The sequence below is a fragment of the Corvus brachyrhynchos genome, unplaced genomic scaffold (genome assembly GCF_000691975.1).
Source record: "Corvus brachyrhynchos isolate BGI_N302 unplaced genomic scaffold, ASM69197v1 scaffold93, whole genome shotgun sequence".
In the NCBI taxonomy this organism is placed as follows: domain Eukaryota; kingdom Metazoa; phylum Chordata; class Aves; order Passeriformes; family Corvidae; genus Corvus; species Corvus brachyrhynchos.
In genome coordinates, this window is record NW_008237273.1 from 659,523 (window position 1) to 671,706 (window position 12,184).

General features: G+C 38.1%; 1 protein-coding gene across 3 annotated transcripts in view; it reads left to right on the plus strand.

The window, feature by feature from the left end:
* The window catches only part of ADAMTSL1 (ADAMTS like 1), a 118,441-nt gene that overhangs the window by 87,996 nt on the left and 18,261 nt on the right, over window positions 1-12,184 (plus strand). Inside the window, exons 11-13 of one of the 3 annotated variants that reach the window (XM_017730586.1) lie at window positions 1,777-1,981; window positions 3,252-3,399; window positions 7,316-7,400. In XM_017730586.1, coding sequence (XP_017586075.1) covers window positions 1,777-1,981; window positions 3,252-3,399; window positions 7,316-7,400 — 438 coding nt within the window. Of the gene's footprint in view, window positions 1-1,776; window positions 1,982-3,251; window positions 3,400-7,315; window positions 7,405-12,184 lie in introns of those variants that run through there. The other 2 variants (XM_017730587.1, XM_017730588.1) reach the window with 2 other exon arrangements.

Sequence of the window (12,184 nt, forward strand, 5' to 3'; positions counted from 1 at the left end):
TCATACCTTGAAAGGAGATGTGATACCTGCTTTAAGAGCTGTGCAACAGGGAAACTTAATTTTCCTCTCTTACGTTCTTCCATAACATGAGAACCAAACTATCTGCTAGATTTAAGCTGTTTGAAATTGTTACGGTTGCCTAAGGCACCTAGAAACTTGTCACAAAGACTCCAGGAAACTCCCTGGTGCCATCAGTTTTTATGGCTCGGAAAAGATGGCTCAGGCAGGCTTCAGCAAATTTTGCCGTTCATGACTTTCAGTTTGGGGCCTCTTGTTTGTGGTAGTGAGAAACCTTAGCTGTATGTTGGGAAACTTGTTCAGCAGAGCCACAGGGAACATATTTAAGTAGAAGTATTCCTAAAATTACATCTTTGTGAAATATGTGATTTATGATCAGCACACGATGATGGCTGTGCATGGTGTAAAAATGGTTTCACCACTCCTAGTAGTAAGTCATAGAATTAATCAGTGGCTTTACTACTCATAAAGAACTATTAATTTAAGCCATTTCACATTTATTTTTATGGTACTTATGGTTTTTATTATTTTTATCAGACAGTAGCCAGAGGAGGGTATTGCTAGGTGTCCTGGAGCAGATGAGAAGAATATGGGTTGATATGATGGAAAATTAGAGAGAAAGATAAGCATTTTTCATACTGGTCAACAATCTTGGGGATCCTGTTATTGTTACTTAACAAAAATATTTCTTTTGTTTTAAGCGAGAGAATGAAAGTCCTCACCCTTCACTTTTTTTACTTCTTGTTTTAAGGAGGAAGCAGGTGGGGTGTTTTCCACAAAAACTATTTTTTAAAATAAAAAAATGTTATCTTCTGACCAAAATCATTCCTTCAAACAGTATTTGTAAAGTCGTTATGAAAAGGACATTTGCCTTGTGGGGTAAAAAGTTATTTCATGAAATGTTTCCAGGTAGGCAGAAAACATACTTCTGTACCTCAGTCATGCACTGGAATATACAGGAATAGCCACACTGGATCATGAGAATGGTCCCACATCCAATCTGTGACAAGGGCTTGAATATAAGAGAGGCAATACCAGGCTATTTTGTATGGACAGACATGTATACATATAAAGGAATACATATCTTATAGCATATGCATCACTAAAAAGAATGATTATTCTCATAAGTATGCATAGCTTTTCAGAACATGCATTTTTCATTACATTCTCAAATGGCGCTTGCAGAGACAAGATGGTTTCTCATCTTCTTTCACTGCCTTAATTGTAAGGAAACAAGGTCCATCTGGCTTACCCATCAGAGGACATGTATCTTACTAGTATAGTCACATTTTCTTTTTGGTAATCTCTTCTCATCTTTCTTTTTTCTCTGCTGACTTGCTTGCTTCCCAGAGCACTTTGAGTTTCCTGTGATTTGTGACAAAGATTCTTCAGAATATTACAAAATTATGAAAATATGTTAATCCCGTCAATTAAAAAAGAAAAAAAAACAATTAAGTTAAAAGTATTTAGATTTTCTGTGGTAGTAGTAGTTGGATTAGTGGGAGAGAGATTTCATATTATTAACTGTGATGTAAAAGACACCAGCCATGAGCATGGTTTGCTGCTATGGATACTTACGAAAATAGATACATGATTAATTTTTACTGATGTTAATCAGGTAGGGGAAAAAAAAAAAAAAAAAAACAACAAACACCCAACCAATCAACCAATCTTGCAGATAGCAGTTTAAGCATTATGGGGGTATAGGTGGGGGTGGGAACAGCAAGGGTAATGTTTCCTGATGCCTCTGTTTCCCAGATGGGAAAGTACACCCTGGACTGCCTGTTCTTCATCCTGCGGAGGGGGCATTCAAAGCCGCAGCGTCTCCTGTGTGGAAGAAGACATTCAGGGGCACATCAGCCCTGTGGAAGAGTGGAAATGCATGTATACGCCAAAGATGCCTGTTGTCCAGCCCTGCAATATATTTGACTGTCCAAAGTGGCTTGCTCAAGAATGGTCTCCGGTAATCAGCTTAGTTTTGTTGGTTTTGCATTTACCACATAGGGAAAATATCTTAAATTATAGTGTAGTGAGTTTATGGAAGTAGGAATGTTTACTGCTTTCTCTCCTTATTGCCAACACCTCTGTTTTAAATTTATGCTATTTGTCTAACTGCAAAGTAAACACTCAGGAAAAATATATTAATAAGATGAACATGAGCAAGGAGAATGATGGAAAAATAAATCAGCTCTGTAACATTAATTGGTGACCTTCTACTAATAATAGACTGGGAATATAAATGAAATGCCCAAAACAAAACCAGTGAGCATGTAATGGTATTTCTGTATTACAGTATTTCAGCCATAATGCAAAATTGCTGAGAAATTTCAAGAAGCACATAAATCTGTATATGACTGTGCTCTCTGATACTTGTAGTTGTCTGTTCCTGACTTGCCTTTCCTTCTGTATGAAAGTCAATGTCCTGGAAATGTCCTTCCACAAAAGTAGTAAAGTATTTTGACTTTGTACATAAAGACTTATCTTGAATATAGTTTCTCACCACCCCTGCTTCTCAACAATTGTGCTTTAGAAGCTAGGCTAGCTTACCTATAGATGAGATGTTGACTCACGGCAAAGTGTTCGCTGATTTCCAGATGAAAGCTGCAATCCAAGAGCAAAGTAATATTGGTAATATTCATAGTGCTTCCAGCTGATTGGTAGTTTTGATCCTCTCCTGTGCAACCAATTTTGAAACATTCTATACAGGGGGGAAAAGTTGATGAACTATAGGAAAAATAAATTTTAAAAATTAAAAAAAAAAACCTACTTACGAAAGTGTCTGAGGGAAGAAAGCCCAATAGTTTCCCATTCTGTTTGGTGCTTTTTTCCAAAATAGCTGAGTGTAACCCCAGTACTTTGTCCAAGCAAAGCAGAGTGGCTCCAAATGAAACTGACAGGGTGTTACTGAGAATATTCAATATGGGACAGATGGCTACAACCCAAGAAGGCAACATTGCAAGAGTGACACTGCAAGGGAAGTCCAGTGGCCAAATGTCCCAATCAAGTAAATGTTCAGAGCAGAAAGGCAAAAATTTCTGTCAGTTTTATACCTTATCCATAATAACCCATTATTATGAATACTTTATGTTCAAGGTTGGGCATTTCTGCATCATGTTTGGCTCTCTAATGTACACATACTTCTGTTGCATGTTCCCCTTATAGTTATCATTCCTATGTGTGAATTTTTTTTTCTCCTTTTCATTTTCTTTTTCTTCTTTTTTTTTTTAATCCAGTGCACTGTGACCTGTGGACAAGGACTCAGATACCGTGTGGTCCTTTGCATTGACCACAGGGGCATGCATACAGGAGGCTGTAGTCCTAAAACAAAGCCACACATAAAAGAAGAATGTGTTGTACCCACTCCTTGCTACAAACCCAAAGGTAATGAGGCAGAATGGTTCTCATAAATTATTTTTCAGAGCTCTTCCATATTCAACCATTTTGTTTTGTTGCTGGCATCACTGTTTCCAGCTGCATCAAGTTACGATTTTGCATCTGTTCCTGTCTGTTCCTGTCTGCCTGCTATCAGCTTGGAGTGAGTGCTGACTTCTTTTTTCTTACAAGCTTTGTGCTTTTCATAGTTAGTTTGTGGTCCAACAGACTAAGCAATATAAACAGAAATTTGACTGTAGTTTCACTGTTTGCATCCGAGCTAAATTTGCCCTGTGTTTTAAAATAAATTAAAATTAAATATCTAAACAATGCCTTTGGTAAATAAATGTAACTGTAATCACAAAAGTGCCTGTTCATAACTTTAGGCATGAAATAGGTCAGAAGAGAGCATATCTCATCATGAGCTTCTCCTTACTATCTAAGCTGCAAAATTTGTCGGACAAAAACATCTTATAGCAAGGAGTATTCACAATTTGTATAGTAATATTTTTCTTGCTTGAACCTCAAACAGAGAGTAATGCTGGGGTAAAGCCACCATGGTTTGTTGAAAGAAGGAGAACATATTTCTGCGTTTGTTTGGAAGTTCTTATGGGATGGGAGTGTTAGAAAGAGACCTGAAGACTGGGTTGGATTAACAGGCAGTGAGCAGATGCAGCAGACACATGTATTTGGCCATTGGCACAGGTATATGGGCATGCAGGGGACCATGCATGTGTACAGCTCTACTGTTACCACCTCTGTGCCCATATGCTGACTAATTTTTGGGAAGCTCTGGGCTACTGCAGTTCAGGTGGACTTGACTTTTCTAAACTGTAGACTTGCACTCTACCATTAGCAGAAAACAATTCCTTTAAAAAAAAGAATTTTTATCTTGAAACTTATTAACAGCACTTTTTATGAAGCCCTGTGAAATAAGACTGACCCAGGATCTTGTGCTGTTCCAAGATGAAACAGTGAAATATTAACTTTAATTTCTGTACTTAGAGGCTGAAGATAGGCACACTTGCCAAGTTTCAAGATTCCAGTTTATCATGCCCATGAGAATTCACTGTATCTGCCAGGCACCAGAGGGGTGAAGCTCAGGGTCTCTGGGAAGTAATGAGCATGTTTACACTGTATTTTCCTGGCCACTATGAGCTTACTCTGTCCACCTTCCAAGATGTAAAAAAAAAGGCAAAAAAATGCCCTATGACTGTGTTAGCATGACTCTGAACCTCATACAGCTATTCAGTGGGTTTGTGCTCATTCAGTCAGCTGTTTTTATGGGGCACTGTAGGTTTATGGTGTCCAGAGTACAGGTAATGCAAGATCCAGTCTGCCTGCATCATATGGTGTAAGCAGAATGCAGCAAGACACAAATCTTGTGTTGCAAACCACCCACAACTGACTTCTGCTTAGAAGGATGCAAGACCAGCTAGGAAAGCTTTGCTTACCTCTATCTGTCATGAAGTGCCTTCCAATGGAACTTGTCAGGGAACAAAGTAAATTACTCTTTGCTGGAAGCCCACCCTTGCAAGAACATGGAATCTTTACCCTGGATAAAATCTTATGCTGTCTTTTGCAGCACATACATGATTAATTTCTGATTGTAGGGAGTTAACTTCCTTCTTCCATTTTTTCACATGGAATGAAAAGTGGTATGCAAAGTGTGGCTTACTTGGGTTTAGTTTTCCTCTTCAACTTTGTTTTGCAACACTCTCACAGTTCTTCCTTCATAACGCAAGAGGTAATACTTGAATATCCATGTAACTGAAGGCTGAACAGTGCTTTCAGAAGAGTGTTGAACTAGGTGGTATCCAGAAGTGTCATCCAAACCAAATTATTCTATTTATAGATTAGAAACTTGTCCGTTTTATTTCACAGAATTAGAGTTAGAAATTTAGAGCAGTAGGGGTAATGAAGTACTGCTCATCTACTGAATGTTTTATTCCCAGGCTGGTTTTTTTTCTGCAGCTGGATTAGCACAAATCAGAAAACAGTCTTCCTAGCTGACAGAAGCAGCAAGGCAAAAAATGTGGAAGTCTCTCTTCTCTTAACACAGTCTGCAAAAAATAGAAGGCAAATTGCTCATGTAATTTATTTCATTTTAGTTTATTCAAGCCCTAAGTCACTTTATGTTGCACCAATAGTGGGAAAAAAATAGGATATCACTAGATTAAGTAATGATTTTCAGTTTTAATAGAGAAGGTATATTCATCTAATACAACTTTCTGTATAATATAAGATATAACTGTTTTTACTGGAAGTGTTTTATGAAAAAAAAGATTTTACTTTAATCTCCAAAGGTAAAAGTTTCTCCTTAGCTTAGAAGTGCTTTTTGTTCATTTTTCTGTCAAAGCATACGTTACAACATCAGCATTTCTAATCCTCTAAAAAATTTTACAGTGTAGATGATAATTAACTCCACCTGTAAAAAAAGGAAAGTTATCTAAAAAGCCACAAAACAGGCTATGTTACACAAGAACTTTGCTTTTTTATAAGCACTTGCACCTAACCAAAAAAAGCACAGAAGTAAGATGTGACTTTCCAAAACCCATAAAACAAACTGTAGAACATATAAATAGAAATATTTCCTACATATTTTGGATTATTAGTAAAATATAGACTAAACTAAGGGCTGTGATGGCAAACATTCATCCTTAAATGGCACTAATATGTCAGATTAACAGCTTGGCAAGCTGTTTCTAAGATAGAGGCATAGTAATTCTATTACTGTCCCTCTTTTCCTCAGCTCCTTGCTCCAAGCAAATTTGCATGACTAAAGTTCCAGTAGCTGTGCAGTCAAATTGTAAGTCATCATTCCTCTGTGATACAACTAAGAGATGGCAAATTTCATGTGCATATGTGAAATGCATTGTGCATTGTTCTGCACAACAGAGTCACTTTCACAACAGAGTCACAGAAAGTTCCTGACTATTCTGAATGGCATTAACCTGCTCCTGTTGGCAAGTACAAGTCCATCCATCCATAAACCCAAAAGGCTTAGGTGATTTGTGAGTGGCAAATAGGTTTGACCCTGGTTCTCCTCAGTGGTCTGAGTCTCCCTGCCCTTTGTGGTTTTTTCCCCTGATCTTAGCCCAGAACGTTCTGTTGAAATGCAGAGCTCCTTCTCAAATTTTAGTGCCAAATTTGCTCTTGCTTTATATCCCTGTAAAGCTAAAACAGCTCTGCTACCTTCAGCTCAACTACTCTGCTTTGAAAGTGGGGTTTGGCTTGCAAAGCCCTGCACTCCCCAGAGCAGAGTAGCTCATTACACTGTGTGCACATCCTGGAGGGGAAGAAAAGCAGCTCCACTGTTTTCCATCAGAAATGACAGAAAAAGTATCAAGCTCATTTTTTTAAATCCACATAGCTGATGAAGATAAACAGAGTTGAAAAGCATAGCTGGGCCATTTAATTATAGTTTTCCTGTTGTATCACTCATCAAAGCAGGATTTTCTTTATTTTTGTAATCTACCAAAACCAAGCTCAGCATGTCTTCTGAAATTCTAAGATTTAAAAGTAAATACGGGTGTGTTACAAATTTTGCCTTTACAGTGTAATGGAGGGCTGTTACACTTGCAAGTTTCCTTCCAAAAAAATACCTTCCAAAGTGCCTACTTTTACAGTCCCGTTGTATAGTCTGAAAGGTGATGATTTTAGTTTGCCTGTCTGGCTTTAGGACACCATAGCCCTTCTACCTGCAACAGTGAAATATCTGGCCATACAACCTTGTAAGCGCTACAGTCCAGGTGACAAAACAGTTTGTTTCTCTCCCCTCCGTTCTCATTTCTCTTTTTCTTCTTGGTGCTCAGCCTCCATGTGTGTGAAGGCACATGCATGCTTGGTGAGCACAGGGAGGGTAGCACACATAGCAGCGTTATCACATGCTTCCTATTTTCATGCGCTTGTGCTTGCTCCATAGAGAGACTTCCAGTGGAAGCAAAGTTGCCATGGTACAAGCAGGCTCAAGAGCTGGAGGAAGGAACAGCCGTATCTGAAGAACCATCGTAAGTCTCAAAAATTTTGTTACAAAAGGTTCTCATTATGTGATTCTGAGAAGCTGTGGTTACTCCCTCCCTGGAGGTGTTCAAGGCAAGGTTGGATGGGACTCTGAGAAATTTGGTCTAGTGGAAGGTGTCCATGCCCACGGCACAGGGAGTGGGAACTAGAGGATCTCTAAGGTCCTTTCCAATCCAAAGCTCTCTGTGATTCTGTGGTGTTTCCTTACGGTAACCTGGGACTTGTGCAGAACTAGCACAGTCTCTTGAACGTATTTGGCTTCCGTAAGAGTGTAAAAGATGTACTCAACCTTGTGGAAATCAATGGACTTAAAGGCTGTGTCATACTTGGGTGTGAAGAGACATTTCCAGAGGGTAAATGGAGGTTTAATTTAAGTGAATATACACACTATATAGGGTCATTGCAAGAGTAGTATAATGAAAGTCCATGTAGCTATGCATTTATATATTCTCTATTACCACTATATCTTCACAGCTGAGCAGCCTTTTTTATTTTCTCAATACCCCTGCAAAGTAAGAGGTAAAACAAGGCAGCTAGTGATGATTCCCTCTTGCCTTTTTCCCCAAGGAAAAGCATAGTAACAGCAAAAATAAAAGAATTAATTTTAGCAGAAAATAAACTAGAATCCTGTGATACATACCACATAAGCATGGAGCAATGAGGCTAAGAAATTAAAAATACTCTTATGATTACGTTTTAGATGTTTTTGTCTAAAACTGTGATAAATGCATGCTATAATTGCAACCTCTGTACATAGCTTCCATCAATATCCAATTCCTTGTGTCTAAACATGTGGCATTTTTTATTGCAACTGCAACTATGTATTAGACTAAAAACCATTGTTATGCAATATAATTGCAGTTTTGGTATGATTAATCTGAATTGAAGTCATTTGAAACTGGAGCATTGCAAGAGAGCTGGAGACATATGTATTAAGTCCTTCAAAATAAAAAAAAATTATCCATCTGCCATATGTATACATATAAACATATAGGCAAATATATGTATACAGAAGCATTTATACACACATGTACATAGACAGATGTACACATTCATATGTGCTTATATATATTAGTAGCAGCTATCACATATAGCATAGTGAGATCCTTAACTGCTTCCAGAGTTCCATAGACATTATAGGTTGATTAATTCAGAGTCAAAGCCTAGAAAATTTGATATTTGTAAGTGTACTGATTTTTCATTTGCAAAGTACAGTTCATTTTCTTGTGATTTTTCTCATGCCTATACTAAATTAGTTAGCTAAGTGTTCATTTATCAAATAAATCTTGGGAACACACATAAAATAGGAACAATACTGATATGCTGTTATTCAGAATAATTTGTTACACTAAGAAATTTTTTGATCAGTTTTGTGAACAAGGTTGTTTGCACTGTAGAAAAGGAGTATAGTTATATATATGTGTGTGTGTATGTATACATATATGGGTATATGTAGCTTTAAACATTAAGAAGAAGGGATTTGCAGAGAATAGGCATAACCTGTTGCTTATCATGATGTGTATTTTAATAAAATATTTTGGAAAACCTTATGGGTATATTATTCGTGATACTAAAACAGTCCGTGAGAGATCTAAAGGGAAAGGGGTTTAAGAACTTCAAATTTTTTTCAAGTGCAGTTACGACACATCCATACTTTATGTCATTGCACTGCTGCATCTAAGGCCCTTTTCTGCAAAGACTACTGCATCTACTGCAAGGCTTCAGTGATGCCAGGGGGATGCTATCATTCCCATACAGTGTGGCACAGTCCAGACTAGGTTCAGTCTGCCATGGCATGACATTTTGTACATTTGTTTTCTCTCTGCAGGGCACACCTCTAGGAGCATTTCTAATCTTTGTTTTAGTCTGATGAGAAATCTACTTAAGATAAGTTCAAGTACAGATTTTTATTAGTTTTGACTAACAGGAAGAATAAAGGGCATGAAGTCAGGGTCTTCACACAAACTTTCCCAAAGCTTGGAGATGCCTTGTGTTTAGTTTGGAATGATTTTTGGTGATAAGACATGAGACAGGAAAACCAAATAAAAACTTAGAAAATTTGTGCTGGAAGAAACATCCATGCAATACCCATTTGTAAACTGTAACATCCATCTGCATGTCATTCCAGAGTAGCTAATCTGTTTCAGGAATCTTGAGCAGTGAACTTCCACCTAAAATTGGTGTCAGTGCCTCACTATTAATATTGTTTTTCATTAGTGTCAGGCTTTACACAGTTATTCAGTTTAGGTCCTGGTTATTAGATTGAAAAACTGTATGTAACAATATAAAAAAAGAGACAAAACATTCAGAACTCACCAAGATACAAGGAACAATCAATTTTGGGGCCAGTTTTATAGCATCATCTCATTCAGCTCTGTAGGGATTTCAAACACACCAAGACCAAGGTGTATTCCCTGATAACGCACCTTTTGGCCTGTGCTTCTGCAGCTGTGCAGAGACACAGTTTAATACTCCATGGCCCACCACCCTGACAGATGTCAGGCTACCACCCACATATTTTGGCTGATGGATGATCAGTCTGGAGTGTAGATAACATGGTAATTTGAGGCTTGGAACAGTTGAGAGTTTCTTAATGTTGGATCGAGCTGGTGTAAGACTGTGTGTGATGTGGTCAGCTATTTTGCTGACTGTAGACTAAAATGTGAGCAGCTGTGGGGCAGGAGGAAAAGCAGAAGGCCTCCAGTGGCATTGTAAGCCAGGTGCTGAAGAGACAGCATTGTGTTCATAAGTGTTTTTAAGTTGCAGCAATGGAAGTTTCTTCAGGCAAGCTATGCTTATACGATTTTCCCATTCACTCTGTGTTGGTGCAGTAATTACCAATTTCAGTACTCCACTTGGGCAGACATCAGAAAGGATTCATTCTTTTCCCCACTTCATCTGAGGCTCTTGCCAAGCTTCCTTATGCCACCAAGTCCCTGACTGCCCCTATTCTCCTCTACAAACAGACTGTTCATTGTAGCCAATAGACTATTCCTCCCCAACCACTGTGACCCTTTCTCCCTTACACTCTTTGGGCAGAAAAAACAATCATCCATAAGCAATTCCATTGTCCTTCTCAAAGTTTATGTTTGATTAGAAGTTTAAAAGCCTAAACTGAAAATTTTCAGCATATTTCTTCTATGAATTGAGTTCTCACATTTGTGAATCTCTGTATTGCTGTCTTCTGATTTTTATAAATTTCTATTGATTAGGATTTTTGTTATGAAACTGCACACTATGATTCATAGAGCTTCATAAAGTATTTCTCATATACTATCCTTCCACCTGTAATTTGTGATCATTCAGATATGTGCTGCCAGAGCACCAGATGCTGCAATTTTATTCCATCTGTGTATAGTGCCTTCCATTATTTATATCTTCAGGAATTTCTAATGCAAGCAAGCCTTACAGTTGAATTTTGTCTGTATATGTCTATCTGTCAGTTGCCTTCCTCTCCCCTCAGTAATGTCTGAATTTATTACTATTAACTGATTCTGACAGAGGTATGAAATTATCACAGAGAATTTTACTCCTCTGTCAAACTTGGTTGATATTCTTCAGGAAATTCAGTGGAAGTGTTTTCCACATGTGTCACTGAACTAAACAACTGAGTAGAAAACTGACGCCCTAGAATTCCCCAGTTGAAGGAAAGGTTTTTAAGGGAGTTCAGACCTTAAAAGAGAGCAGAGAATCCACTTGGGCACTCAGCCTTCAAATGTAAATCCATGTTAAATACTTCTTCATTGGTTCTGCTGCTCAAAGAATTAATCACAACCAATTCAGCCACTTCAAGTCTAGAGGGAATAGTTATGTTTGTGTTCTCTGACCTATTGCACCCCTAAATGGGATCAGTTAAACATTAACTGCTGACAGAACTACTATGAAATATTCCATGTAGGTAACAAAGTCTTGTAATCTTTGTCAGGACCAATGTGTAAGATGAGAAGGCCTTGCTGTCCTGTGTTGAGGTACATGTTGTTCTCCTATTGCTGTCCCTCCCTGAAGTGACCATTCACCCGGCATTAGAAGTGTTATCTGAGGAAGGAGCCACAGTATCTTTCTGTCTGACCTCTTCTGCTGGAATTCATTACACCAGCACAGTGTGACAGCTAGAGCCAGAAAGAATAGCAGTCATGATTTAAAAAGCATGGGGTTTTCTATGTATAATGAGATTGGGTTTATGAGTGGTGGAGGGTTTCTTACGAGATTTCTGTCTCTCAACTCTTGAAAAATGCTTTTATATGTTAACACCATATCCAGCTTTTAACATACTTCCATAAATAAACCTAAAAAAAAAAAAAGGGGGGGGGGGGGGGGGAGAGGGTGGTGCTGGGGTGAGTGGCAGAGTGATGGGCGAGAGGGAAAACAGTATCTGGATGCCAGATGGCACCATCATAGTGATAGGGCCAGTTCAGTAAAAAACAAAAGGAAATTCCTGACATGCATTAGCAGGGGTTACAAAACCCTCAGGGAACTGGAAATGGACAGAGAGGCCAGTGTGGCAGAGGCACCCAATATCTCTTTCTTACCCTTCAGTAGGTTTTTATGCTTCTGAAGACACATAAGCTATTTTAATTTAATTTTCCTTGCTGAACAGTTTCCATCATGTTCTTTGTACCTGATTCACAGGTTAATAAGTAAGTTTAAAACTTCCTATTACAGCTTTACTTTAAAAATAAAGCATGTTATGATTGTTGGATTGCCAAAAAAAAGATATTAAGAAAATATATAGCTTTATCTGCTGGGCCATTGCTTGTTCACTTTTAGATTC